Raw genomic sequence first — 27454 nt, forward strand, 5'->3', positions numbered from 1 at the left:
TACGACAATGGAATTTAGAAAATTTGGGAGTCCAATTTCTTAGAATTATTGAAGTGAGAAAATCGATTATTTAAAAGTCTGACATGAGTCTCCAATATGTTTTTATTAAAATCTTAATATGTTCTTTCATCTTGTTTCTACTTATCTAATTTTTCTATTAAACTTCATTTTATTTTCAATTTAAAATTTTCTAAACTCTTTTTAATTTAAACGTTGGATGTTTTAAAATCTTTCTAATTTAGAATTCTAGCTTTAAAATCTTTCACAAAACTCTTTCTTTTTTAAATCATTTAGAAATTCTTTTTAAAATCATTTAGAAATTCTTTTTAAGTTATATTTTTTTAATATTTTTTAAAGGTTCAAATATTTAATCTATGATTTAGGTTTCTAAATCAATATTTTCTAATAACTTATATCATTTTTCTTAGACAAAATCCTACCACGAAATGTAAGAAATTTGGGAGTCCGATTTTCTAAAATTCTTGAGATGCGAGATCACGTCTTTTGGAGTCAAAGATTTCATCCTAATAAAAAATGATTTTAATTAATGTTTGAAAAAAAACTCTTTATTAAAAAAAAAACTATGACAGATTTTGAGAAATTTGACTAATTTCTCACTTTTTTTGAGGTGGGAAGATTTTCTTCAATATTGTACAATTGATAGAATGTCTTCCACTTATTTTATGAGATAATTGCTCCAAATATTGGAATAATGGAAGATAAAATAAGACATTTGTTTTAAACGAAATCAAAGAATATTTTTAATTCAATATTTGAAAGTTGGCCACTGTTTTGTTGTGAGGTGCTAATACATTTCTCGTACACAAATGACTATCGAACTCGACTCAAGTTTTCGCAGACCGTTTTTTTAATAATTTTATTTAAAAAGTGTTTACATCGTAAAAATAATTGGTGACGACTTTTAAAAACTAAACCCATTTTAAGGATGTGGACCGCTTGTCTCCAACGCCGTAATAAATATTTTAGTTTATTTTATTGTTTTTGAAATAACACTGTTTAGTCCTCTAAATTTCGTATTCTGACGTGGCATATTGGCAACGATATGGTGCTGTTTTGTTCCACGTTGACTAATTGACTTTCTATGAGAGGAAAGTAACTAAACCCTCCTCTCTATGAAATTTGGAACTTCCATTCAATTTCCATCGAATTTCCTCCGATAACTCTCTCTCTCTCCCTCTCCCTCTCGCGCGCGCGCTCTTTCTAGTTTGATCCGATCGAGACTATGTTCAAATTTCGTAATCTGTTATTCTTCTTCTTGATTTTGATCTCATCGTTTGTTCGGGAATCAACTTGTTCTTATGCTGGTTCGGCTAGCGCAACCGTAGATCCTAGTAGAGTGAAGCAGATTTCATGGAAACCGAGGTGTTTATCTCCAGCATTTTCAAATGCACGGATCTTCTTTTTGTCTTTTTCTTCGTTCTATTGTGTTTGTTTTCTGAGAAAGTTGTGGAGCGGAAATTATTGAACTCTAACTTGTTTTAGCTTCTAACTTCCGGTCGTTTAGGTTTAGTTCAGTGGCTATTGATAGTAATTTATGCTTTTCAAATTCTTGATAAGGCGATATCACTGAATGTTGCAGAGCTTTTGTATATGAAGGTTTTCTAACGGACCTAGAATGCGATCATCTGGTTTCTATAGTAAGTTTAGATTTAGTGATATTCATTGTTCAGTTTGATATGGAAGTCATTTCGTTTCGTCAATGCAAATCTATTATTGGAGGATTGTTTTTCTTCTGTGACAGGCGAGATCCGAGCTAAAGAGATCTGAAGTTGCTGATAATGATTCAGGAAAGAGCAAGCTCAGTACTGTACGAACGAGTTCAGGAATGTTCATTTCTAAAAACAAGGTTAGGTTGAATCTCCACAATAACAATCTTCTAAGTTTTCTGGATGTTTTCTCTATTTCTATTTCGATTTTTGTTTTTGATCGGAATCAAGCTTCTGTTACTAGTCGTCACCGAAGCTATTTATTGAATTAAACTAAATGGAAGAATCTTATCCGTTTCGACGAAACATATTGCCTTCTCAAAGAGGTTAAACAATCAAATTACGGCAGGAATGTTCCTGACAGCATGGATGCAATAATCAACATTACGTTCATACAAAATTAGAGAGAACAATCTTTCAGGAATAATAACTTAAAACCTCCTCCTCTTCTATCTTGTTGAATTAGGTCTAGATTAACAAGTTTGAGCGGTTAGGTTTCGATACATCTAATATACAGTGTACTTTGTGCCGTTCCCTGTATCTTAAAATTGATGTATATGGTAGGACTATAATTATTTCCTTTGGTTTTATTGAGTATCAGTTAAGATCTTTACTCCCATGTTTGTATCGAATATTTACATTTTTATTTGATATTTAGGATCCTATTGTTTCTGGCATAGAGGACAAAATTTCTGCATGGACTTTTCTTCCAAAAGGTACACGATTTGTTTCACTGTCAGATCACATATTTTATCAATTGATGTGTTATGTCATATGCATTTGCATTACTACAGCTGATTGCCATTAGTAACATTCGTGGTTTCTTTATAATGAAATGGTTGTCAATGTTGAGTATCCCTGCTAAATGCCACGTGTATTTCTCGCTTTTCAGAAAATGGGGAGGACATTCAGGTATTGAGATATGAGCATGGGCAGAAATATGAGTCGCATTATGATTACTTTGTTGACAAGGTGAATATTGCCTGGGGTGGACATCGTTTAGCTACTGTCCTTATGTATCTCTCTAATGTGACCAAAGGCGGTGAAACAGTTTTCCCTTTGGCAGAGGTTAGTTCATGCGTTAATTCACAATCTACTTTACTAGAACTACACTTTATATTCCTCATTGTAAGACTACCTCTTCTTAGATCTCACTACTCTCTAAATAATAATTATACAACTCTGTCTTCTGATGGAGAAGATCCCTTTATAAGACTCTGATGCGTGGAAATATTGAAATGAGACACGAGAAAGACTTGATGTTGGATAATCCAGAGGATGTTGCCATTATTTTATAGGAATTACGACTGGAAATGACCTGATTTTTGTTCAGGTTGATGATACTGAACCCTTTTACCTGATCTGAACCTTTTTTTTTTGTTTATTCTTCTTATTTTTTGGATTTTGTTTCTCGATCTAAATGTTTATCAATTAATCTATACTCATTATGGATGCAATACAATCCAGCTTAGAGGGATTTAGCACTTTTTACTACCATCTTTTTATGTAATTCAGTTGGGACAAATGTTATTGCAGTCATTTCAAAGGACCGAAATTCACCAATTATCTAAGATTTGAACCAAGCTATTGGCGAATTGGATTAGACATGAAAATCTGAGATTATGTTGTTCCTTGCTGAGAAGCCAACTTGTAACAAATTTCTATAATTAGTTATGAAGTTGCATATAGATTGGAAGTGACTTTGATTAAAAAATTTACCATAATCAATAGCAAACCCGTTTAACCTCGTTGATCCTCCAAGCAGAAATCTTCCCACCGGAGAGCTTATGAAACAGACGAGGACCTCTCAGAGTGCGCAAAGAAAGGAATTGCAGGTGAGTCACCAAACAAACTATAAATGCTTATTTTTCAATACTTATAAAAAAAACTATAGAACTTTCATGTCATTGATGTGCTTTGTTATTTAACATGATTACCACTTGGAATGATGTAGTGAAACCAAAGAAAGGCGATGCCCTTCTTTTCTTTAGCCTTGAACCAAATGCTATACCAGACACAAACAGTCTCCATGGAGGTTGCCCTGTCCTTGAAGGAGAAAAATGGTCAGCAACAAAGTGGATTCACGTAGATTCTTTCAGCAAAAACTTAGGAGACATTGGGAATTGTACTGATCTAAATGAAAGTTGTGAGAGATGGGCCGCCTTAGGGGAATGCACCAAAAACCCAGAATATATGGTTGGATCTCCAGAAATGCCCGGCTACTGTCGGAGGAGTTGCAGGATCTGCTGATTTCATCTCAACATTACACTCGAAATTTCGATACCTTCTGCGGTAAACTTCTTACTCTTTGGTTGGATATTAGTAATTAACTTGTTGCTAACGTCCATTTAATAACCAATTTGGTTTTTAGTTTTTGAAAATTAAGCCTATAAATACTTCTTTACCTTCTAAATTTCTTGTTTTGTATCGACTATTTAACCATGTTTTAAAAAACCAAGTTAAATTTTAGAATCTAAAAGGAGTAGATTTTTTTTTTATAAATGAGTATTTTAAAAAAATAGCAAAATATAGCAAAATTCTTCGATCTCTATATTTAAGAATGATACATACTATTGTTTTTCATTTTTGGAATTTGGCTAATATTTCAACTTTTGTACTTAAGGATGATTCATACTATTGTAAGATTAAAAATGATTCATGCTATTGTAAGAATATTAGTGGAAATAGACTTAATTTGAAATAAAAAACAAATTGTTTAATAGAAGAGACCAAAATTATTGGCTTAAGTTTGGGAATTTCTTTCCTTTTGCGTGGCTATTTGATTTGTTTAAACTTTCCCATACTCAAAAAAAAAAAAAAAAAGAATTATTAAATTACAAATTTGGGCCTCATAGTTTAAAGCTTGAATTTAGTTCATGGTTTATAATTTAAATTTAGTTTGAACGGTAGGACTAATTATGAGAATTTAGTCTTAACTTTTAAAATTATAAAGATTAAATTCAGAAATATAGGGATCAAATTACTAAAAGATATGATTACTTAGATGAAGCTTTGTCCCTCATGAATTTCTTGACTTTTTTTTCTTTTGTCTTGGTTTTGATGTCATTTGGAAAGTCAGTCATTTGTGGAATGGAAAGCGGTACACCGATTGTAAAAAGCTATCGTGGAAGCAGGGATGGATGGGATGAAACAGTAGCCGTTGGGTAATTATGACCTTTCCTTTTTTAATTGATGATTATGTATTACTTTATTGTCATTATTTTTCTTATTTGTTTTTTTTTTATATGATTTTCTTATAAGAAAGAATATTGTTGTTTTAAAAGCTAAAAGTTTATACACATTACAGAAGAAAAGAAAATCGAGTAATATTGCTGATGTGACAGTGAAGTGATTAGAGAGTCTAACCAACCTTTCATTGTTTATAATATGAAAAATACAATCCTTCTCTTTTTTCTTAATGCTTTCACTATTTTTTCTCCCTCAATTTCTCTATAGTTCATTTTAGTTTTTTTTTTCCCTATAGGAAAAAATAGTTTCAAATCCTTTTTATTCATATCAATTTCTTTAGTTTTCTATTCCTCTATTATCAGGGAAACAGTGTTCATGAATGGGTCAATAATCATTTGCATGCCAAAGTCAATTTACTCTTTCAAATCTTGAAAACTTCTTTCTTTATTTTTTTTTTCTTGATGTGATTATCATATTTCACTCCATATTATGTATTAGCTGTTTTACTATGAATTTTTTTATAATAGATTCACACATTGTTTTTTTACTGCATAAAAGTAAATGATTTTGTACGTAGTAAAATAAACCAACTTATTTTTACTTTCAATATTGGCAGACTACAATAGGTTCTTTCTTTAAATGCTAATAGATATCATGGATTGAAATGATAATCAGATCAAGAAAGAAAAAACAATAAAGGAACTTTTAAGATTTGAGAGGGAATGAAATATGAGTAAAATTGAAGACTCATGTACGCCAACTCAAATGTGAGTATTGTATAGAAAGTAAATTTTACTATATTTATAAACATTTTTAACATTTTTGCCATTAAAACAATTTTCTTAAAAGTAACGATAGAATTATTTAATCAAATTTCTGAAAATTTCACATGGAAGGCCTAAATTTAAGATTTTATGGAAGATATTTTGACTAAGATTTAACAAAATTGATCCTTTGAAAGTAAATAGACTAAAATCTAAGAAACTCTAAATAAAATTCACGGCCTAAAATGACATTTTAACCCATAACTTCTATTCCCTCTAGTAACCATGATTAGTTGAAAAAAGAAGAAAAAAACTTATCCTCTCTATGGTTGGTGTTGAAAAAAGAAGAAAAAAACTTATCCTCTCTATGGTTGGTGATTTGTATACGGGTACAAATTCAAGTTTCGTTTATATGAATTTACTCGTGATATAAATTAACTTTAAATCAAAAATACTATCTCAATGTCTTTTATATATATATATGTGTTTCAAAACTTCGACATTATGCCAAAAATAAAAAGGAAAAAAAGAACCTTGGTAGATGGTTGTTGGCCTTTTTGCGTTGGTTATCCTCATCTTTTTGGCAGTGTGTGTTATGTATGGGTGTTGGTAAATAATTGAGACGTGACGAGTTCAGCAAATTAAAGAAACCACCAAGATTTCATCAATCCATCTGTTAATTGAAAGACAAAAGGAAAGAGAAGAGAAAGGTCAAAATCAAAATCATTGTAATCCCCACTCACGTTTTCTTTCACTAAATTATCCATTTAATAATTAAACCATAAAGACTCGCAGTTTTTTGGCGATTTATTAGAAAGAAAGATTCCGTAAGCCATTAGTGGGAAGTAAAAAGTAAAGGAGAGTCTACAAAAGTGGGAATATTCAAATGTTAAAGGGCATATCAGTAAAGCAATGTGCAACTTTACCAAGCATTCTATTATGTATTCTCTCGTTATCTGTCTAAACATTTTCGTTGATATTTATGTGTATCATATACGAAAAAGAAAAGAAAAATGGATTTAAAGCTTGGTTCGTAAATTTTAAAATTTACCTTCTTACTCTCCGTCTCTTAAGCTTTGGATCTTTTTACTCTTAAGTCTCTTAAGCTTTGGATGAAATCTCAATCTAGTACTTAAGTTTTATAAGGTTACATAATTTCTTGTTCCAGTATTTAAATGTAATAACATTTTGAAACATACAAATCAAATATAAATCACATTCAAAACATATTTTTTTAGAAAATCTGTCATTACCAAGAATATAATATAATATAAATTACCGTCATTCCAACTCGTTTAAAGGAAGCAAAACATTTGTTTATTAATCTACACATTTTGGTTTTTAATTTTTTTTAATCTTTTCTAACATTTTTCTAAGATTGAGGTGTGACAACTCTCTTTCCAACAAAAGATATTTTAAAGTCTGCATTGCCTAAGATAACGAACAAGATGCTAATCATTATGGATTGGTCCCAATGATAAAGAGGAGAGCATGACCTCAATAACTAATATGAGGTTATGATTTTATTCGATGGTGGTCCCACATGAGATTAGTCGAAATGAACGTAAGCTGATCCGAATACTCACAACTATATATATAAAAAAAAAGTAATAATGAACAAGATGCCAACTCAACAAGCACCTCGAAGAAAGTGGCCACGGTGATTCTTCCTTCCATCACCTCAATAACACAATCTCGAGTATAAACTTTTTTTCTTCCTCCTCTTCTAGAAGATGGAGCCTTGTTCGACAAGAAAAATGATAAATTGCTTTTAACATCAATGGCCAAACTAAGTGCTTGAAAACTATAGTCAACCCATTATCTAGGTGGAGTTGATGCCTGATGAAAAGCCTTCAGCTACTACAATAATGAATATGGAATTCGGAATATTGAAAACTTTCTTTATAGTGTAAGAAGAGGATAAGACTTCATTCCTATACCCAGAATACTAATACTGTTACCCATCTATCCTATCATTAGATAAAAATCTACAGGGATGATTACAAATATAGTAATTAAATCTAAAGTATTATCATATACAACAACAATTTAAAAAAATTACAAATATATCAGAATCTGTCATAATCTACCGTTAATAAACCATAAGAGTCTAAGTCTATCGATGACTTTGTTATAACTTCAATTTTTTTAAATTGTTGTTATACATCTGACTAATATCTATAAAATTGGTACATGTTATAATTACCTAAATCTATCTATAGTAATAGAAAGGGTGTTGAACCTTCCATGATCAACATTTTGTATACAAAATGAAGATTAAACCTATTTGATTAATCAAATTGTAACGGGTAGATTATGGGTTATGCTACATAAGATACGACAAACATAGAACTGTAGTTAAATCCAAAGGTAGTAAAAGAAAAGGGTATAGTTTCATGTGGGTTAAATCCAATCCAAAATCGCACTGTAGTTCTAACTTCTATCCTCTTTGAAGCCAAACAGAACATTTTACTTTTTACTATTAACGATGAGAATGTGGTTCCTATCCAACCCATCATTACCTGAATTCTCATATATATATATATATATACGTGTATATATCTCGGAGGACTAAGGGGTCATCTCATTCCCATATCATTCTCCCAAAGAAATATATAAAAAAAAATGGAAATGAAAAGAAAAAAAGAGATAAGGATTCCCCATCCACGTCCTTAATGTCTCAAAGAAACAAATGGCAGCCGACCAAAATGCTAAGGCACCATTTTTTTTCTTTTGGTACCTCTCAAAGAAAAAGAGGTTTCCAATGGCATAATTTTGGTCCAACTTTCTGTCCCTTCTTTGGTTAATCAAAACCGACTAAAACAAATCAAACAACAGCTGTCCGATTTGCTCAATCAGATTCCTTCTGGCTTCACAATAACTTCATATTAAAATATTGATTTCACTGAGAATAACTTCATATTAAAATATTGATTTCATTGAGAAAAAGATGTAATATATCCTAATAAAACTAACATGAGTATAACTTAACTTGTCAAGATATATATGTCTTAAATGAGAGGATTGAAGTCTCAAAGTTTCCACTTCCAAATATTGTGTCAGAACTTTATAAATATATATTACACAATATGAAAAGACAAGATTATCTTTAGATGATAGATCAATATGTCAATTTATAGTCTAATTGTTGGAATGGAGGATTGAACCTTCCATTTTTTAGATTAAATGTTATGCCAATTACAAGTGAGTTGAGTTCATTTAGTCTGTCTTTGAAGTTTTAATTTAGTTAAAGTCTTAGTTCGCATCTTCTAATCTTTACCATAAATGTTCTATTCTAAATTATTCATAAAATGATTTTATTGAGAAGAAAGATGAAAGAATACAAGTAGTGGCAGATCTAAAAACTTTGTTCAAGAGGGAGAAGCTTGAACCTAGATCTAGAGGGACCTGGATAACAATTTTACCACGAGCTAGCTACTAATATTGGTATTATTTTAGTTATATATATATATATAAAGTTGTGAGAACTCAAGCCCTTGAGTCTATACTAAATCAATCGGTGAGTACAAACCCACTAAAACACCCCTATTAAAAAAATGAGTTCCAACTAAGTAAAATGTTATTGAGAGAATAGTTGCAAAAAAAGCTTCAAAACCAAAGCCCAAAGGACACATGAAATCTCACTAAAGATCAGACCTCACAAATTGAATAACAACTTTTGCTATCTATCATACCAAGACGATCATGTTATAACGTCATTTGATTTATGAATATAGATATTAAATAATTAAAATTTAAATGTTTGGGTTTGTTTGACCAAATTTATAGATGGAAATTGGTATTAAATAATAACATATAATATAAGAAGATAGTACAATTAATGGTTTAATACTTTTAATATAATATATGCATGTTTTACAACTTGTTTATGAAAATTATAGTACGAAAATTATAACAAACGAATTAAATGTACGAGAGTTGCTTGAAATAATTAATTAAAAGTAATTAGTAATTATTAATTAACGAGTTTATATTTCATCGTTAATCTCTTCGGTATTGAAATTCCACGTTCCCACCGTAAGGAGAATACTAAAAATCCACATTTGATTTATTATCAAGTTTTCAAAACAATAATATACTGCACATCAAAAAGTGAAATCCGATAAAACAAAGCAAGGTATCAAAAGTCTACCGAGAAATTCCTGTCAAAACCCATCAAACAAAAAAGCTCTATGAGCTTAATTGGTATCGGTATATATTACCATATTAATCAACACGAGGTTTATGGTTAAAATACTTGATTCCTTTTGTATTTAAAATAATTAAAAGTTGAAGAATCAAAGTCCAAAAGACCAAAATAGAATATGGTAATAGATGGACCAATAGAAGTGGCGCATGGCAAGACCAACTTTGCTTTGCTAAAAGTTTCACTAAGATACCTTCTATTCCAAATTCATTGAAAGAGAATCCTAAAATAATTTATTATACACACACCATCAAGCTTAACTTCAAAGATTAACCACAACCAATAATTTCTCAGGAGAAAAAAAATAAAAAAGAGCAAAAAAGAAAGGGAATATTATAAACTAGTACAGAGAGAGAGAGAGAGGAAAATAAAACACTAAAGAGGAGACCAAATGGTAAACGAAGGGATACTTTCAGAGTTGAGGAGTTCATAAAAATGAATAAATGACACAAAGCCCGAAAGGGGAAAGAGAGAGAGAGCGAACTGTGGTTTGGGGACACAAATTATCAGTAGTGCACAAATCCAGAGAAGATGAAAAGTTGTTGTGTTGTGTTGGTCTGCTAGTTTAAGTACAACCAAAAAATACCTAAAAATAAGGAAAAAGCTTTGCATTGCTTTGTTGCTAGTGCTACTACGATCATTAAGAATCATCATCTCTCACCAATAATTTTTTCTAAAGGTTTTCTGGCACTCTAACCCTTTGTGTGATGCAATTATTGCTCATGTTCTGCAATTTAAGGTAGGTGGCTTTGTTGGGTTGTAGTTGTAATTACAAAGTTTTTTCTTTTTGTGTGCGTGTGTGTGTAGTGTAAGCATGGAGGTGGGGTTGATGCAGAGACAATGGGTTGATTACACGAAGTCTCTATTCTTGGAGGTATGAACATAAACTAAGATCAAACTAGAGATGGTTTTGTTTTTCTCGTTCTGTAATCTTGATTCTTGCGTTTGGCTTTTGGTGTTGAGTGATTGGGATTTCTTCTTTTGCAGTTTTCTTAGATAAGAAACATATGATATATTTTTGTATCGAGGAGAGAAAACCAAAAAAAAAAAAACAAAAAAAAGTTTTTGGGTTGTTTCATGGAAAGGTTGCAGTTACAAAAGAATTTAGGTTGACACTTCTATTTTTGTAGCCTCAGTTTCTTAATTCTTGAATTTGGTTTCTGGTGCTCTCTTTGTTGGGGAGGGCTAGGATTTCTTGGACAGTCAGTTTATAGAGCTGCAGAAACTGCAAGATGAGGGCAATCCAGATTTCATTGTTGAAGTGGTGTCTCTTTTCTTCGAGGATTCCGAGAGGCTTCTCAATGATCTCACAGCAGCGTTGTGAGGCTTCTCTATCTATGGGTTTCTTTGTTTTGATACGAGTTTTTCCTGAAATTCACAAGGGTTTTTTTTCTTTTTTTTTTCCCCGTCTTCCCTTGCCTTTTTACAGTGATCAACCTGATGTGGACTTTCAAAAGGTTGACGGCCATGTTCACCAGCTTAAAGGAAGCAGTTCAAGGTATAGGAATGAAATTTATTAAGAAAGCCTCTCCCTCTAGTACCTGATTTTCCTTGTATGCTTGTGTTGGGAGCTAACAGTTAGTTTTATGGATTTGTTTGCAAAGTTATGATATTTGGGGAAACACTTAAACATGGTTTAAACTAAATTAAAGAGGAGGGCTATCTTGCATTAGTAGCTGCCAAACAACCAGTTTTTCTTTCCTTAATTTTAAAACGTAGAGGATTAAAGTTCTCATTTGGTAACTTGTGATGATCTCTCTCAGAGCCATTTTCAAATTCTAAATGAGAAATAAATATTGTTATACAAAAAGCTCAATTGAATGAAGGATTTTGTAACTTTTGTGATTAACAGCATAGGTGCACAGAGAGTTAAAAATGTCTGTATAGCCATGCGAAGCTTCTGTGAGGAACAGAACATTGATGGGTGAGTTCTTATTTATTGAAGACTAAGCAGGGTTATATATGATGCTGAAGCTCAAGTTTTGGTTCTGGAATTTTATCTAGGCCCTTAAATTTCTTGAAGTTCGTTTATGGAACTAGAACTTTTATCTACCTTTTACATAGGTTCTAAACATTTGAAACTTCAAATTTTTACCATAAAATACTTCATCATTATCAAAGTTTTTCTCATCATTATTTTAGCCTGTTAGCAACCAAAAAAAAAAAAAAAAACCTGATGTAATTACTTTAGAACTTTTTCTTGTTGAACTCCTTCAACATGTGTGGAATTATTAAATAAAATCAGCTTATAGAAGCTACGAAACATTTTTGATTCAGATGCCTAAGATGTCTGCAACAATTAAAGCAAGAGACCTGCCTCGTGAAAAACAAGCTTGAGAATTTATTCAGGGTCAGTACATAAGACTTGTTTTGAAGAACAAGCAAATCTTTCTTAATTTTAACGGAATTACACATTAAATTGTTAATTGCAGATGGAGCAACAAATTATGGCTGCTGGCGGGTCAATTCCTTCGACAGAATTGATATTCTAAGTTGAACCCAAGAGCTAAGAGAATACTTCTTAAGAGTCGCAGTTGATGGGAATGTAGTTTTTCCATTTTCTTGGGGGTCCTTGTGAAGTTATTGTTATTCTGTTTGATGAGATCTGTATGAAAGTTTTCAATGTGTGAGGAAGTATTTTCTAAAACATGTCACTTTCCTGTGTGACGTCAATGCTAAAAGAAGGTTGTATTTAAGATTCCGAAGGAGTTCCACATTGTGAACAAGATTAGGATTGGTGCGTGTTTATAAATATTTGAGGACTCTTAATTTTCGAGTTGATTTTAAAAGTAGATAAAAGTTTTACCAATTGTGTCTGAGTGCACCTTTTTTGCATTGACAAAACTTCAGAAGAGGATTTCTATGGCTTGATTTTGAGGGTGATACCAAATGTGTGCATACATATATAATTTCAACTATGTAATCCCGATAGTTAACATCAATACTAGATCAGAGGCTAACCTAAGCAAGTCGACGTGTCACTAGCATAATAAAAAGCTATACCTTGAAGATAAAGAGAGGACGCATTTTCCCTGACCCTATTTGGAGAAAGATTTTGATCATTTATTTGAAAGAAGGATCTTTAGTCTAGGAGAGTGTAACCTTTCTCTTAAGGAGGAAGGTGAAGTTCTTGGATGGTTGAGCATTTCAATGGATACTTGTAAGTCATATGGCACCTCTGTGTCAGATATATTTGTTGATTTACGTGAATATTTGAGAATTGTCGATGAATTTGGATAAAAATAAACACCAAGTGTCCAAGTCTGTGAATGGATACATAGCATGTATTATTTATGAATGACATTAAACACCTCGTAGCGAGCTTTTCAAAGAAATACTTCTTGCATATCCACTTAGCTTGACCTAATTTAGCATAAGTTATAAAAACTTGAGTAAAACGAAACAAAATGGTATCTCAGTTACATAGAAAATATTTTATTGAGGGTGATGTTTGAGTACCAGATAATAACATCAACAAAGACTGCTAAATTCAATATTTCTTCTTAATCTTGTTTCCCCAGAATATTGATCAACTAGGAAAGACTTTGTTCCAAGTTTTTCATAAGACGACGAACAATCAAGTTGCTAACCCATGATGTATGTTACTGTTTTAAGGTATTTTGTGTTATTAGTTAGCACGATGAATTGCCCAAACTGAAATAGTTCCAAGTCTCCTCTGGTTTGAAATTTTTCAGAAGAGTGGAGATTCATGAGCTTCAATTATCCGGTGCTATGATATTTTTTATGTATAATATAAAGTTAAAATTTAGAAATCCATCATATTCTAGCGGCAGTTCTTTCATAGAGATCCACGAGATTTAGTCATCTTAGTGGGGAACAATACTATGCAACGATTCTAAGTTGTTCAGCTCAACCAATTCGGACTTTAGACTACTAAGAAGAGTCAAAATATTTATAGTTCCCTTAGAAACCAAGATATAGCTCGCTCAATCATTCAAAATCCCAATTCTGAAATTTATTAGTCACCCTTATCATAAGATGAATCGATCATTCAAAATCCTAATTCTGAAACTTATTAATCACCCTATAGTACAGGGTTGATTAACTAAGAAAGATCATAAGATGAATAAATTTTAGGTCAGTCTCCTTCTACCTTGATTCGGAATAAGAGTCTAGAGTCTGTAAAATGAATTTTAGCATGTACGTTCCTATGGAAAACCACGTTACATCAGACTGTCACATATGCAGACACGATTATCATATCTATGTGTAAACATTCTGCACTTTCTCATCTCCCTTCTCATGTTTATGAGGACGACAAAGGCAACTACTAATTTCACCATTAGGACTTAGGAGTTACCACAAGTGAAACAACAGGGACAAAGTCTTTGCACACGGACAGTAACTTACTGCCAAGTAAGATTTGTCATGGTTGCTGCATTTGAGCTTATGAATAAAAAGCACAAGGAATCATGATTAAACAGCAAGGCAATCTGGCTATGTTTTTATGGTTAACTACAGCTCCACCAAGTCTTAGTTCTATCTAGAAAGGTCCAGAGGCATCCATCATTATGCTATACAATTTTTTTTTATTGAAGCCTTCTCCATTAGACTTCAATTAGTTGATTTTGTTTCAAATCGCTCCTTCAGCACCAGAATGCCCCATTTGCTCGTCACAGACTCACAGTAACAAAAACAATTACAAAAGACCATTGTCATCTTTTAGTTCATCATCCTATGTACGCATTTCCACCTTTACCAAACATTCAGTCTTAAACTACAAAATTCTCATTCACATTATCAGCCAAGTCCGCTCGATACAGACTAACAACATCTTCTTGTTTTTTTTTTTTTTGTGTCAAAATGAGTTTTCGTAAGCAGTAGGTCACTACATCTAAGGTGCAAATATCACTATCCACACATTCGAGTGACTAACAATGCATAAAGGAAACAGTGAAGACTGAACGCCGAAGCATTACGATTTCTTTATCTTCTTTTGCTTTCTTTTAACTAAGTAGATTCAGGTGCTAATTCAGTCATTATAGCACGTTATTAAGGGCAAAAAAAATCCAGATCTGCTAATTGAACTTTACTAATGCATATCAAACCATTCAATTCTCCAGGACTAATCACAATTCAAATAACTGAGATTTTCACAAAACCTGATGAAGCAGCCTCCGAATAGCAACCGATCCGGCTTTCTTTCCATCATTTCCATCTTGGACGCCCGAGTCCGACTCATCATGGTACCATCCCACCGATTTCTGAGCTTCCAGAACGATCTGAGAGAGGCCTGAAATGCAGGTCCAGAACGAAGAATTCAAACTCTAAGTCAGAACTCAGACAAGCATAAACATACAGAATTAGAATTCAATTAACGCACCTTCTTTGACGGTCTGTTTGTTCTGACGAATATCATGTACAGTAGCGGAAATCTTCCAGTACAGAGGACGACCGACATAGAACAAGACGAGGAGGAGGATCACCACCATGATAACACGAAACGTAATCTTAGCCGTCGACGACGCCATTGTTTCCGGTGGCTATGTCTGGAAGAGAGAGAGAGAGAGAAAGAGAGAGAGCTCAGAGATTCCCGCGATGGAGTTGAAATGGTTAGATCAGGCAAGAAGAAGAGAAGCTGGGCGTTTTCTCATTTGTATTTATGGCTGTTTCTATTTCACATTTTTGTCTCTTATGGGCAGTGCTATATCGTAGTTTAAATTTAGGTAATATTTTTATTTTTCCTAAAAAATATAATTTGTATTTTTATTAAAAGAGGAATTAACTTTGCATACGTGGCAATAGGACTCGATTACTTTTTCATTACGAGAGATATTTTTGAAGAATAATTAAAAAAACAAACCATTTATACTTAAAAATTCGTGAATATTTCGCTAATTTGGTCATTTTTTACAATTCTTCGGTAAGGCTAGTGGTTACTACGAATTTTATTATATATTCCTTTAACTTTTTAGTTTACAAATGTTGATGGATACGTGTGATTGGTGTTGTGTTTTTAAAATGTATATTTTTAGTATCAAGTATTCGATTCAATTGAGATGATAGTATTTTCATTTTTATATTTTTTACCTTTTATTTGTTGTAAATATTAGGGGTAAACAGCGGGCGGTCGGGATCGGTTTTTCGACCAAACGGCTCCCGAACCGACAACAAGTAGGTACATATGTTGCAAAATTTAAATTGACAGACGGTTTTAAAAATGAAGAATTGCATTATTTTGTTTTATTTCTCTTTTTGAGTTTTTAGAATCGAAATCCAACCGCCGATTGTACTATTCCGACCACCCGATTTCGGTTCGTTTGGTTTCGGTTGTTCGGTCCATCATACTTATCCCTAGTAAATATTAGGTTAAATTGTACCATTGGACATAGACTTAATTACTATTTTACGTTCCTATAAGTTTTAAAACGTCTATTTTAAAGGTCAAAATCAGTTTAAATTTTAAAACAGAAAGTAAAACTTGAAACAATGGGACAATGACCCATAACTAAATTTGAAACTCAATACTTTATTTTAAGTTGTTAAAGTTTTAACATTTAATGGTTAAATTTTTTTGAAACATATATGAAAAGTGAAAAGAATAAAACAAGGGAAAAAAAGGGATAAAACTAATGATTTCATCCTACAACATTTGAACTCTCTAATCAGTGAATACTATGAAAAAAATGAAATAAAAAATGAAAAATTGATGAATTTAATACACTAAAAATATAATTCAAGATAAATAAGGTTTCAATACAAAGTTTCAAGCCCTTTTCTTGTTGGGTTGATGGTGGCTTGGATTTCTTCCAATGTTTTCCCTTTGGTTTCTGGGACTAACTTTGCCACAAACACAATAGTCAACAAAGAAAAACCAGAATAAACAAAAAATGTCCCTGCAAAAAAGAAAAAAAAATATTAATAATTGTTAATTTTATTTTGGAAGTTAAAGAGATTGTTGGGTGATGACCCTTTCCTTTCTTAAAATTAAATCTATAAAAATGGATTCAATCTCTAAATTTCTTGTTTTGTTATTTACATTTTACATGTATTTTAAAAAATCAAACCAAAATTTAAAATTTAAAAAAGACTAGTTTTTAAAAATAAGAGAGACTGCAGAGAAATATGTTTAATTTTTAGAAAATAAAAATAAAAGAGAATATATATACGTATATATTTGAAAGTTTCTTAATGTGCTTTTGAATCTTGGTTAGTAAAAATAATGAGCTTTTAGCCAAATCTCAAAACCAATTGCAAGCCTTTAAAAACTTTTTTTTTAGTTTTTAAAGTTTGGTTTGATTATTAAAAATATTTCGTGAAAAATATTAAATACATTAGTAAAATGTAAATAACAATTTTGCTTTAGAGTAAAACAGAGTATTTATAAAGTTAATTTTTAAAAATGAAAATAAAAAACAAAAAATTTAGCCTAAACAATTTGACCTGAAGGACTCCAACTCATAAGGAAGTTGAAGGTATAGGAAACTGCCCAAGCACCTAACCAATTCACCAAAACCACCAAACTCCCAGCAGCTCCTTTCACATGAATTGGGAATATCTGTATATATAAAATTAAAAAAAAAAAAAACTTTAGATTCGACCTTTCGAAGTTTCGAGAGTAATGAAAGTTGAATCCTAAACTCTGATCTATAGATACTCAAAAGATAGTTTCGAGAATAATATTGAATCCTAAATCCTACATCCTTACATATATATTCAAATGATAAATGTGAGATTGATATCACTTTTTTTTTTCGCTAAAAAATTAGATCATCTAATTTGATATAATTGCAAATAGATACGCTACGGTTTGATGCTGTATCGTAAATAGAGGCAAATTTACAATTCCATAAAACTGAGGGGGTTTAATTTGAATTTGTATATATGTATTGGCATGTATGTAAGAAAAGTACAAAAGCTATTAGAAGAAGTAATTAGGAGTAGGAGATGATAAAAGTTACCTCAGACATTATTACCCATGGAACAGCTCCCATTCCTATTGAGAAGGATGCTATGTATGTCTGAATTTGAAGTTGAAGAAGTGTAAGTTATCCATCGCGAATAGTATAAAAAAAACAAAACAAAAATCGTTTGGTAACAATTTATGTCTCGTTTTATAACGGTTTGGTTTTTGTTTTTGAAAATTAAGTCCATTTCCTTTCCATTTCTTGCCACGATGTTTATCATTCCTAGGTTAAAAGAGTTGAGTTCTTAGCTACATTCTAAAACAAAAAGATTTTCTTTAAAAACTACTTTTTTTTAGTTTTTAAAATTTGACATGATTTTCAATAACATTGATAAAAAGTAAATAACAAGGTAAAAAAATTAAATGTGTGAGAGAGTGCTTATATACTTGATCTTAAAAAACTAAAAGCTTAAAACTTAAAACTAAAAACCAACCGTCTTTTAGTTTTAATTTTAGGAGTTTATGCATATTATTTTCTAGCAATTTTCTTTTTATGGTCTTTCTAGTAGTTTTCATCTTTACTAAAGATTAGAATTCTTAAACAAACTCCAAAAACAAGTCTGCAGTTTTGAGAAGTTCACTTTGATTTTTGATAATACTTATAGGAAGTATGTAACAAAATAAAGAAATTCGTAGGTTATAAACGTAATTTCCAAAAACTAAACAGTCCTCCAAGAAATCTAAACGATATTTAATGTTCATATCTTTGAAAAATTACTTACCAAAACTCCTAAAATAGCAAGGATTGGGATCCACTCGAGCAACAAGCCATGACCCTATATTAAAAAAGAAAAAGAGTCGTGGATGAAGTTAAAAGACAAAATCGAACCAAACCGAAACGATTAGTTTTCTAATAAAGATGGATTGAGGGGTTTACCTTGAGAAAGAAGGAAATTCCTGCTAGAAAGCAACCTAGAAATGTCCCACCAGCAGATACCTTCAAAAGGCACACAAATCATTTTAAAAGGCTTTCAAACTTTGTTCTTCTTTCTCCCGAATCAAATATTACTTTGCATTTCAAGGAGAAGGATGCAAGAGATGTTTACCATTATAAGCGGCTTACGTCCCGATTTATCCATTAGCATCGCACCAACTACCGTTATCGGGATCTATTAACAGTCAAAACTTGTTTGTTTAGATCTTGTTTGACAATCATTGATTTTAAATTTTAAGTTTTTGAAGATCAAACTTATCAATCTTATGAGTTTTTTTTTTGTCACGTTATCTACTTTCTATAAACGTTTTATAAAACTAAGCTAAAATTTGAAAACTTAAAAAAGTAAGACTCAATTTTGTACTCATTTGGTTGTTAAAAATTAAGTCTATTTTCTCTCTGTTTCTTACAACGGTTTGCATATTTTTAAAGTAAATGAATGGAATTCTTATCGAAATTAAGTTTTTTAAAAACTACCTTCTTAGTTTTTCAAAACTTGACTTAATTTTTAAAAGCATCAACAACAAAAAGTAAATAGCAAAACAAGAGATTTATGGTAATTTGTACACGTTAGTTATAAAAAAAACTAAAAAGTAAAAACCAAAGAGTTATCCAACACACTGTAGTCTTCAAAAACTTGGTTTTGTTGTAAGAATTTAACTAAAACTTTTAAGCGTTTTTTCAAAAGATGTGTAAACTAGCATGAAAATTAGTAGAAAACAAAGTTAAATTTCAAAGACACAACCGAAAAGAAAAAACTAGGCCTTAATGACTAAATTAGACAATGGAAAAACCTAAATAGTACCTGAAGACAAGCATAAGAAATAGTTCCAGTTTTTCTTGATGAGGGGCCTGCAATTTCATATCATAAGAAACAATGAGGAGATAAAAGAAGCAAGAGAAATCAAGAACAATCCAATGTTTCTTCAAATTATACCAGCTAATGCAAACGTTTCGCTCGCGTAGAAACCGATTCCATTGATGCCTCCAAATTGTTGGAATACCATTAGTCCGACACCGATCTAGTTAACCATAATCATCAAAGTTAATAAGGTCTCATGTGTTAACAATTCTGTTTGCTTTCTTCTTAAACTCTATATCATGGTTTTCATATTTCTTGAAGAAATCTTGGAATTCTCAGTTGAATTCTAAAAAAAAAAAAAAGCTATTTTTTCAGTTTTATAGTAAAAGGTGAATAACGAAATATAGAAAAGTTACAGATGGAAGTAATATTTATAAGCATGGGAATATTTTAAGATAAAAGAAAGTTTTAGAATACAAAAGAAGCTTACGATAACAGGACGAATATATTTGCTTTGGAACAAATCCACGAGTTTGGCTTTTGGAAGACTTTGCATAGTTTCATTGTACTCCTGTTGAAGAGTTTAATTATTTTTGGAAAAAAACAAGTCAGTCTGTCGTAGCCTTGACGACAAAAAATTAGTAGAATTACTCTGATTTCAGTAGCCTCATCGGAGATATCAGCATCTTTTCCACGAAGCTGCTGCAATGCAACTAGGAAGCCTCTCTCATTGCCGACCTTAGCCTACAAACAAGTAGTCATATTGTTCAGTATTAAGAAAATCAATCCAAATACGCTCTTCCTTTCCATTTTTCCGTTAGGAAAACACAAAGTAAAAAGGGGTGTGGATTAAAGGGAATGCTATGTTACCAGCCATCGAGGAGACTCCGGAACGAACCACAGACCAACAATCAGAAAAACACATGGAATGATTCCTGCAGATCAATGCCAATCATTCAACAATAGCTAGTATATTAAAGTTGTTGGGTTTTAACAAAATATTAGAAATGTAACTGTCCCACGTGATTGAACTCCAAGGACCGTAAAAGGAGCTTGCGGCTTTGGTCTCAGAGAGAATTTTAAGTGATTGCAATAATTTTTTCAATAGCGAAAATTTATTGGTCCCTAAATTTTTTTTTGGGTTTGGAGTTTTTCCACAAGGATGGTTTCTTTTAACTTCTCTGTTATTTTTCGGTTTAATTTTGCCGCAGTAGAGAGAGGTTTTTCTAACAAAGCTTACGAGTTAAATAAGAATGTATCTAAAAGATCAAATAGAACTTACCAGTTAAAGCAAGATTTCTCCATGTTATCACTGTTCCTAGTAAGAAGGAAATGGATGCCCCTGTAACAATCATAAGCTGCATCACAAATAAGGATAGAAATGAGAGATTGATATTCAAAGTTTGATAACCATCTTGTTTAAACTTTTTTACTGATTTTACAAAAGCTAAGGGAGTCTATGTTTAATATTCTCCTCACCTGATTGAGTGTTGTGAGGCCTCCTCGTAGATTCTTTGGTGCAATTTCTGCTATGAATACAGGAACCTGTTATCAAACAAGTTTTTCACAATTTTAACACATGAAAGAATTCACATACAAGAATCAAAATGCTTAGTGGTTAAACTTTACCACATAGGAGAAAACTCCAATTCCATAACCCGTGAGCACTCTTCCAGAATCTAGGGATAAAGCTCCCTTTGGTAGAACCATCATATAGAAAACCAAACAAGCAATGTCAGTAAGAAAATATTGTTTGTTCTTAATCAAGGATAAAATATTCCATAAATGCATATTGCTCGTACCGTTGACAAATAAACCGCTAGCCAACCCGTAATGCAAAAAGTAGCTGAAACTCTCATGGCCTACACATGTAACCAAACTTATCCATATAAGTTGTTGTTTCACGTACTTAGAAAGTCAATTCAAACTAATTCTAGTTTACCCCTTTTCGACCGATGAAGTCGGCGATTGGACCGCTTGTTACTGCACCAACCATTGCTCCAATTGTTAGTATTGATCCAAACATGGAGTACTGTCATAATTTATAAAACTTAATTAAGTTAGAATTCACTTGCAAAATAATTGAGAAAGATTTTGTGAAAAGAGAGAAATGAACCTGAGGCAGGGAGAGATGAAGTTCTTCCCTTATCACAGATTGAGTTGGTGCTGAATAGCCTACCTGTCAAAAGTACAACATAAGCTCAATAAACCTTTACTGTTCATTCTTTTCTTTGTCGGTAAGAGCATGTTTAAATGTGATTTTGATTTCGAATTTATTCAGGTTTAAAGTAGGTTTTATGGTGATTTTGAAAAATGACGAGTGGTAATCTTAGGTCCCATTTAGTAACAATCTGTTGTGTTTTAAGTTTCTGAAAATTAATGCATGAACACTCCCTCCACCTCAAAAATTTTTACTTTGTTATCTACCTTTTTCCAATTTTTTAAAAAAAGTCAAGTTCTAGATACTAGAAAAATAGTTTTTATAAACTTGTTTTTAGTTTTGAAATTTGATGGAAAATTTAACTCGTTTAATAGAGAAACCAGAAAACTATCCTTATAAGAAATTGAGAAAAAATAAGCTGACTTTCTAAAACGAAAAACAAAACACCAAATGGAAGCTTATATGTCAATTTCAAAATCACTCTCAAACATGTTCTCACTAACACTAAGACAATGACAATGACATTTGTGTAAAGCAATCTAACTTCAAAATCAATCTGAAACATGTCATAACTAACACTATAACAGTAGCGTTCATACAAATGAAACTTACGCACGATCCAAATTCAAAAGAGCCACAAACTGCAACCAATGTACAGATCAGAACCATCCACAAGGAGGACTCTGACTTTTTCACAGCTTTTTCACAACCTTCACAATCTGAAGAACTAACAAGAAGAGACTCTTCCAAAGCTTGTAAGCCATTATTTTCACCATTTTCAAAATTTTTGTGCTGCTCAATGATGGCCATGGAAATCTCTCACTAAAGAACTAAGAACAAAGAACAATATAATTCAGCAAAGCTTAATGTGAAGAGTTAATTAAGTAGCTACAAAAATTGTACCTTAAATAGAAACTTAATGAAAATGGAAAGTAGATATTTATAAAATTTATCCACTTGTGAAGAAACATTAGACATTTCCCACGAGGACAGATCTGGATTTACATATGAGTAAAGCTGTCACTGATGTGGAGATTGTTTACAGCTAGCTAAAGCTGCTGCTGTTTTTGTTCTTGACATAAGAAAGACATTCACTTGCAAATGCATTAAAAAAACATGTAATGATTGAATGTCTTTTTCTGCTTATCTTCTTATGAGCTATGAGTCTATGACAAGGATTTTTTTGAAGATATTGATAAGTACTGTTTATAAGAACAGTGAATTTATTGATTTTAAAATTGTAAATATCTTTGTAGATTTATATTTAATTTAGACGTTGGAAATCAAAATGTACCAAAGTTGTAAAACGACTACAAACGTACCAAAGTAGGATTTAAGCTTAATTTAAATGTTCCTTAGTTCAACGAGAATGCCGACAGAAACGTGTGATCACTTTCTTTGATAAATAGAGTAATGGTAGAGATTAATTATGCAGTTTTTTTCATGAGTGTTCTTAGGACCATATTTGTAGATCCGATCACTCCTAATTGATTCTGTTTAGAGATATTTTAAATAAAATATTCTAATAGATATTATTTTTCATTTAATTTCTTATATTAAAAGGTTTAAAATATTTAAATCATAATTAGATATTTTATTTTAAACAATTAAATTATTGTGCCGATATATGAGAATAGTAATCTTCAACTTATTAACTCTAAGTAGAGTAGTTGTAGAGATAATTATGCAGTGTTTTTCACGAAGGAAATTTAAACATTCAATAATATTTAATAGAAAGTACTTTTTATTTCATATCTCATATTAAAAGATTTAAATTATTTAAATCACAATTAAGTAGTTTATTTTATGCAGATTCATTTTAAATTTGAATTTAAACCAAATTAATCAATTATCTCTCTATCTATTAATTATTCAAATCTAATTTAAATTAAATAATTTACTATTTAAATCAAATTATAAAGATAATTTAAAATTTTAGACCATTTAAAATTGTACTAAAATTATCTTTTTACCTAAGTATGCCTTCTTAGATAATCCTTCAATTATTTATCTAAATATATTTAAATAAGGGATAGTTGCAAATGTAGCAATTATATTCAAAGTAATTAAGTATATAACAACATTTTAAAAAAATTCCAAATATAGCAAAATTTGTCAAAATCTATCAATGATAGGAGTCTATCACCGATAGACCATTTAGCAAATGTTGGTCTATTACTGATAAACCATAGGAGTCTATCAACGATAAAAGTCTATCACCGATAAATTTTGCTATATTTACAATTTTTTTAAAATGTTGCTACATAGTTAATAATTATTCTAACAATAGCTATCCATTCTAATTATCCTTTAAATAAAGAGAATCTTCAAGCGTCTAATTCAAATTAAAAATTATATTAATAATTCAATATAATAATTATATTAACAATTCACCATAACAATTATATTTAAATTACAAGAGAATCCCTAAGTGAATATAATAAGAAGTACCACTTAAGAAACTCTATATGCATCTACTTTTTTTTTTTTTTTTTTTCCTTTTGAGATACTCTATAAGCATCTAATTATCCTAACAATGTAATGTGATATTATATTTAAAATATGCATGATATGCTAACCTAAGTAGGATTTTAATGTAAATGATATATTTTATACCATATTCAAAATTAACTTAATAATTAAATTAAAATAACAAAACTGAACCCATATCCCAGAAAGTATAAATTAAAGATAAAATTCAAAATTATAATAATTTGAATTTCTAAGACATATCTTGGTCTTCAATCTCTTCCATGGCCATTACCTAAATTTAATCATGTGAAGTTTCAACCACACATAATCATTGCTGCTAGACGTTTTAATGACGCGCAATAAATGACGTAAAGCAAAATTACCATTTTTTAATTTTCCAGTTTTTTTAATTCTAAAAATACAATTTTTTTCAAGATTATTAAGTGTAGATTACTATGTGAAGTGTAGAGTCTGTTGTATGGGCACCCTATGCAAAGATATTTTAAATTAAATATTTAGCAATAAACAAATATAGGGACCGTCGTAGAAATATAGGGAACCTCAGCTTCATGTAGAGTTTCCACACATCACGTCGAAAGCAAATCTCTTGGACGCTTCCAGCTTTGAATTCAACAAACTTACAGAACATTAGTGTCAAACCATGAGCTGCATTTTTTAGCAACCTTTAGGCTGAGGGGATCATTCATCCTGGAGGCCCTTCACCATAAATTCTGCTAGTCACTTTCCTCCAAAGGGCCTTCCTTTATATTGAGAATTTGCACAGCCATTTTGAGAGGAGCAAGAATTTTGTTTCTATGAGACCCTATCCCGAAACCACCATTGCAAGGGGTAGAGAGGTGATTTTCCACTTAACCAAATAACTACACTGTCCTTGCCGTAATCACCATCACTCCGAAAAAGAGAAAGAGAACAAAAAAAGAAGAAGAAAGAAAGATCTGCCCAACTTCCCCATACTATTTATAATGCCCACCAGATTTTTTAGGAGAGAAACAACAATGGGAGCCTTTTTTTTCCTCCTTTTGAATACATGACAATTCTACTGAGTTAAGCTCACTTTAGCATACAACAGCAGCCTATTAAGCACAAACTGCATCAAGGCTAGGCATCCCTCTTGAAAGCAAGGAGCTTTTCCACTGGGAAATTAAATCTTTGCTTTTAAACTTGTCAACTAACATTACCCATGAGGCGAGGGAGTGGTGGTTACCATCAAAGGAAAAAACAAGGTAATTTATGGGAAGATGCACTTTACAGCCCAACTCCACGACCAAATCCATTATTTCCACCATCCTTTCTGAATGTGGAAGACCTCCAAGGTCCATTAACTAATTATTTTATGTCAAACCTAAGAAATACCCATTATTCTCTTTCCAATTTTCTGGTCCTCAGTTTCCTAACGGAACAGGAGACGATGATATGATTACTGAAGCAATGTATTTTCCTAACCCCATATTTGCTAGAAGATGATCATATGATTACTAAAGAAGTGTAGTGAGTTTGATTCCGTGATATTGATATGATATTCATCCTTAGAGGTTAGAGTTCAACCCAAAAGTTTAAGGTGGTGAGCAAAGTTAAATTTAATTAGTTATCCAAGAAAAAAAGCAATATATTTCCTAACACTCTATTTGCTTGAAGACTCATATGATAACCGAAGAAGATCATATGATTAATAAGGCAATGTATTTCCGAACCCCCTCATTCACTAGAAGACAATCATATGATAACTAAAGTAAAATTCCAGAGAAATGCGAATCCATACCATACTTCGCTAAGAAAATAACAAAATGTTATTGGCTTACAGGGAGAGAACGCATCGATTGACTTGATGGCCTTTGTCCAGGCATTTCTCCGGGTTCGGATCCTTCCGTCTGCACTGAAGGTATGCCACGTTCTTCGACAGACAATCGTTCGCAATGCGCTTGCCATCTCTAATTCGATCAATTCCTAATTTCACCAAGACGAAAAAACAGCAGAGAAAATAGAACACTTAGGTTGGTATCATGGCAAACAAGAAATTGCTTGCAGATCACGGCAGAAAATGAACTGCAATCATGTTTCATTCTCTACTTACCAATTAAACGAATTGGCTCTGGTTATAGAAAAAGAAGAATCGAAAAAAACAGAAGAAAAAAAATCGTTTCTCAATTTTCAAACCTTTCAATCCTCTAAATCGGATTCTGTAAACTAAGAGTGAGAATCTGACGATTTCAGTGTTAAGGCAGAAACTTAGAAATGCTAGCTTAGAGGAAACGGCGGGAAAATTGCGCCAAACTAACCTCCTTGAGCTTTTTGTCCGGATGACCCGGCGATATAACTACTTTTACTTACGCCATGGGGCGATTTTGGCCTTCAAAGGGTATCACGTTCATGTTGAACTTCCCAAGCTGACGATGGATGATCCCTCATCTGATGACATGCCCCAAAATTTTGAACGATTTTGAAGTTTGAATTTAAAATTAATCTGTGTTTAGTTGTAAATTTGAAAATACAATGGTGTATCTTATGTTTACAATTTTTTGAAAATAAGATTTAAAAACAAAGAAAACGTGGATTTATTATTTTCGGAAATGGGCTATTTCACGCGTTATTTTTGTAAATGGTTTTTTTTAAAAAAAATGACAAACTATTTATATTTCGTAGAAGAAACACTAAATGTTTAACAAATTACCTTAATAAAATAAAATAAAATATTAGTAAAAGCTAAAAATTGTGGTTGTTGGAATAATATCAATTTCAGAAGTTAGTTATAAAATTATCTCTTAGTTCCTTCTAGACTTAAATTTAAGTCTCATATCCTACGTTTTTTTATGAGATTATTTGGATCCGTCACTTTTTTTTTTGGTATAAGTGACTCAAGATGATATCACTTTACGTTTGTTGAATTTTTTTTTTTTTTTTACCAAATAAGATTGCTTCAAGATGTTTGGAGTTCAAGCCACTGCATGGTTGTTTCCTCTTCAATTGGTATTAGTTTCCACTTCTAGTCTTTTTTCCTATAAAAAGACTTTTGGATTGAGTTAATAATTTAAGATAGTACCCTATTAGGTGGAAGGTCTTGTGTCTATACATAACACCTGTTTCTTTTAATTTAATATTAATTTATATTGATCATATCTTTCTTCCTATTTCAAGCTTAGAGAAAAAGACAATATTGAATTTGAAGTAAATATATATGGGATGAAAATGAGTGAAATTAAAGAAAAAAAGGAATAGATATATGCATGGATATATGAACGAAGATGACGTATTA

General features: G+C 31.5%; 4 protein-coding genes across 9 annotated transcripts; 2 read left to right on the top strand and 2 right to left on the bottom strand.

Moving 5' to 3' along the window:
* Positions 1 to 1099: 1099 nt before the first annotated feature.
* LOC103497901 (probable prolyl 4-hydroxylase 4) lies at positions 1100 to 5146 on the top strand. 2 transcript variants are annotated; one of them, XM_008460295.3, is made up of 8 exons: positions 1100 to 1383; positions 1601 to 1658; positions 1763 to 1867; positions 2386 to 2443; positions 2620 to 2795; positions 3493 to 3562; positions 3682 to 4019; positions 4807 to 5146. In XM_008460295.3, the coding sequence occupies exons 1-7, from the start codon at positions 1244 to 1246 to the stop codon at positions 3975 to 3977; spliced, it is 903 nt and encodes a 300-aa protein (XP_008458517.1). In that variant the 5' UTR covers positions 1100 to 1243; the 3' UTR covers positions 3978 to 4019; positions 4807 to 5146. The 2 variants fall into 2 exon arrangements, with proteins under 2 accessions (XP_008458517.1, XP_008458518.1); XM_008460296.3 differs by having other exon boundaries at positions 1138 to 1383; positions 4803 to 5146.
* A 973-nt stretch (positions 5147 to 6119) lies between these two features.
* On the bottom strand, positions 6120 to 15523 carry LOC103497900 (uncharacterized). 2 transcript variants are annotated; one of them, XM_008460294.3, is made up of 3 exons: positions 15232 to 15523; positions 15011 to 15141; positions 6120 to 6353 (listed from the first exon to the last, which is right to left on the bottom strand). In XM_008460294.3, exons 1-3 carry the CDS (start codon positions 15377 to 15379, stop codon positions 6345 to 6347), a joined length of 288 nt encoding a protein of 95 aa, XP_008458516.1. In that variant the 5' UTR covers positions 15380 to 15523; the 3' UTR covers positions 6120 to 6344. The 2 variants fall into 2 exon arrangements, with proteins under 2 accessions (XP_008458516.1, XP_050947802.1); XM_051091845.1 differs by lacking the exon at positions 6120 to 6353 and adding an exon at positions 8017 to 8585.
* On the top strand, positions 10166 to 12696 carry LOC103497899 (histidine-containing phosphotransfer protein 1). Of its 3 annotated transcripts, XM_008460288.3 has the most exons (7): positions 10169 to 10566; positions 10695 to 10761; positions 11077 to 11207; positions 11317 to 11385; positions 11740 to 11811; positions 12165 to 12237; positions 12320 to 12696. In XM_008460288.3, the coding sequence occupies exons 2-7, from the start codon at positions 10702 to 10704 to the stop codon at positions 12377 to 12379; spliced, it is 465 nt and encodes a 154-aa protein (XP_008458510.1). In that variant the 5' UTR covers positions 10169 to 10566; positions 10695 to 10701; the 3' UTR covers positions 12380 to 12696. The 3 variants fall into 3 exon arrangements, with proteins under 3 accessions (XP_008458512.1, XP_008458511.1, XP_008458510.1); XM_008460290.3 differs by lacking the exon at positions 12165 to 12237 and having other exon boundaries at positions 10166 to 10566; XM_008460289.3 differs by lacking the exon at positions 11740 to 11811 and having other exon boundaries at positions 10167 to 10566.
* Positions 15524 to 16562: 1039 nt separating the features above from the next.
* On the bottom strand, positions 16563 to 26626 carry LOC103497897 (sugar transporter ERD6-like 16). Of its 2 annotated transcripts, XM_008460286.3 has the most exons (20): positions 26481 to 26626; positions 26004 to 26148; positions 22324 to 22541; positions 21667 to 21729; positions 21493 to 21582; positions 21353 to 21412; positions 21180 to 21245; positions 21030 to 21095; positions 20833 to 20908; positions 20421 to 20485; positions 20202 to 20294; positions 20041 to 20121; positions 19686 to 19770; positions 19554 to 19600; positions 18861 to 18923; positions 18692 to 18751; positions 18537 to 18590; positions 17810 to 17869; positions 17292 to 17406; positions 16563 to 16744 (listed from the first exon to the last, which is right to left on the bottom strand). In XM_008460286.3, the coding sequence occupies exons 3-20, from the start codon at positions 22519 to 22521 to the stop codon at positions 16602 to 16604; spliced, it is 1485 nt and encodes a 494-aa protein (XP_008458508.2). In that variant the 5' UTR covers positions 22522 to 22541; positions 26004 to 26148; positions 26481 to 26626; the 3' UTR covers positions 16563 to 16601. The 2 variants fall into 2 exon arrangements, with proteins under 2 accessions (XP_008458508.2, XP_050947803.1); XM_051091846.1 differs by lacking the exons at positions 26004 to 26148; positions 26481 to 26626 and having other exon boundaries at positions 21667 to 21725; positions 22324 to 22462.
* Between the last annotated feature and the right edge of the window lie 828 nt (positions 26627 to 27454).

The sequence above is a fragment of the Cucumis melo genome, chromosome 11 (genome assembly GCF_025177605.1).
Source record: "Cucumis melo cultivar AY chromosome 11, USDA_Cmelo_AY_1.0, whole genome shotgun sequence".
In the NCBI taxonomy this organism is placed as follows: domain Eukaryota; kingdom Viridiplantae; phylum Streptophyta; class Magnoliopsida; order Cucurbitales; family Cucurbitaceae; genus Cucumis; species Cucumis melo.

Excerpts from the sequence above, each read along its gene's own strand:
- LOC103497901 (XM_008460295.3), top strand. The coding sequence starts at position 1,244 with ATGTTCAAATTTCGTAATCTGTTATTCTTCTTCTTGATTTTGATCTCA. Across the intron at positions 1,384-1,600 it reads CAGATTTCATGGAAACCGAG|AGCTTTTGTATATGAAGGTT; the intron begins GTGTTTATCTCC and ends TGAATGTTGCAG. Across the intron at positions 1,868-2,385 it reads TGTTCATTTCTAAAAACAAG|GATCCTATTGTTTCTGGCAT; the intron begins GTTAGGTTGAAT and ends TTTGATATTTAG.
- LOC103497899 (XM_008460288.3), top strand. The coding sequence starts at position 10,702 with ATGGAGGTGGGGTTGATGCAGAGACAATGGGTTGATTACACGAAGTCT. Across the intron at positions 11,208-11,316 it reads AATGATCTCACAGCAGCGTT|TGATCAACCTGATGTGGACT; the intron begins GTGAGGCTTCTC and ends GCCTTTTTACAG. Across the intron at positions 11,812-12,164 it reads GAGGAACAGAACATTGATGG|ATGCCTAAGATGTCTGCAAC; the intron begins GTGAGTTCTTAT and ends TTTTTGATTCAG.
- LOC103497900 (XM_008460294.3), bottom strand. The coding sequence starts at position 15,379 with ATGGCGTCGTCGACGGCTAAGATTACGTTTCGTGTTATCATGGTGGTG. Across the intron at positions 15,142-15,231 it reads CAAACAGACCGTCAAAGAAG|GCCTCTCTCAGATCGTTCTG; the intron begins GTGCGTTAATTG and ends CCTGCATTTCAG.
- LOC103497897 (XM_008460286.3), bottom strand. The coding sequence starts at position 22,521 with ATGGCCATCATTGAGCAGCACAAAAATTTTGAAAATGGTGAAAATAAT. Across the intron at positions 21,583-21,666 it reads TTCATCTCTCCCTGCCTCAG|TACTCCATGTTTGGATCAAT; the intron begins GTTCATTTCTCT and ends AAATTATGACAG. Across the intron at positions 20,909-21,029 it reads GCCTCACAACACTCAATCAG|CTTATGATTGTTACAGGGGC; the intron begins GTGAGGAGAATA and ends TTTGTGATGCAG.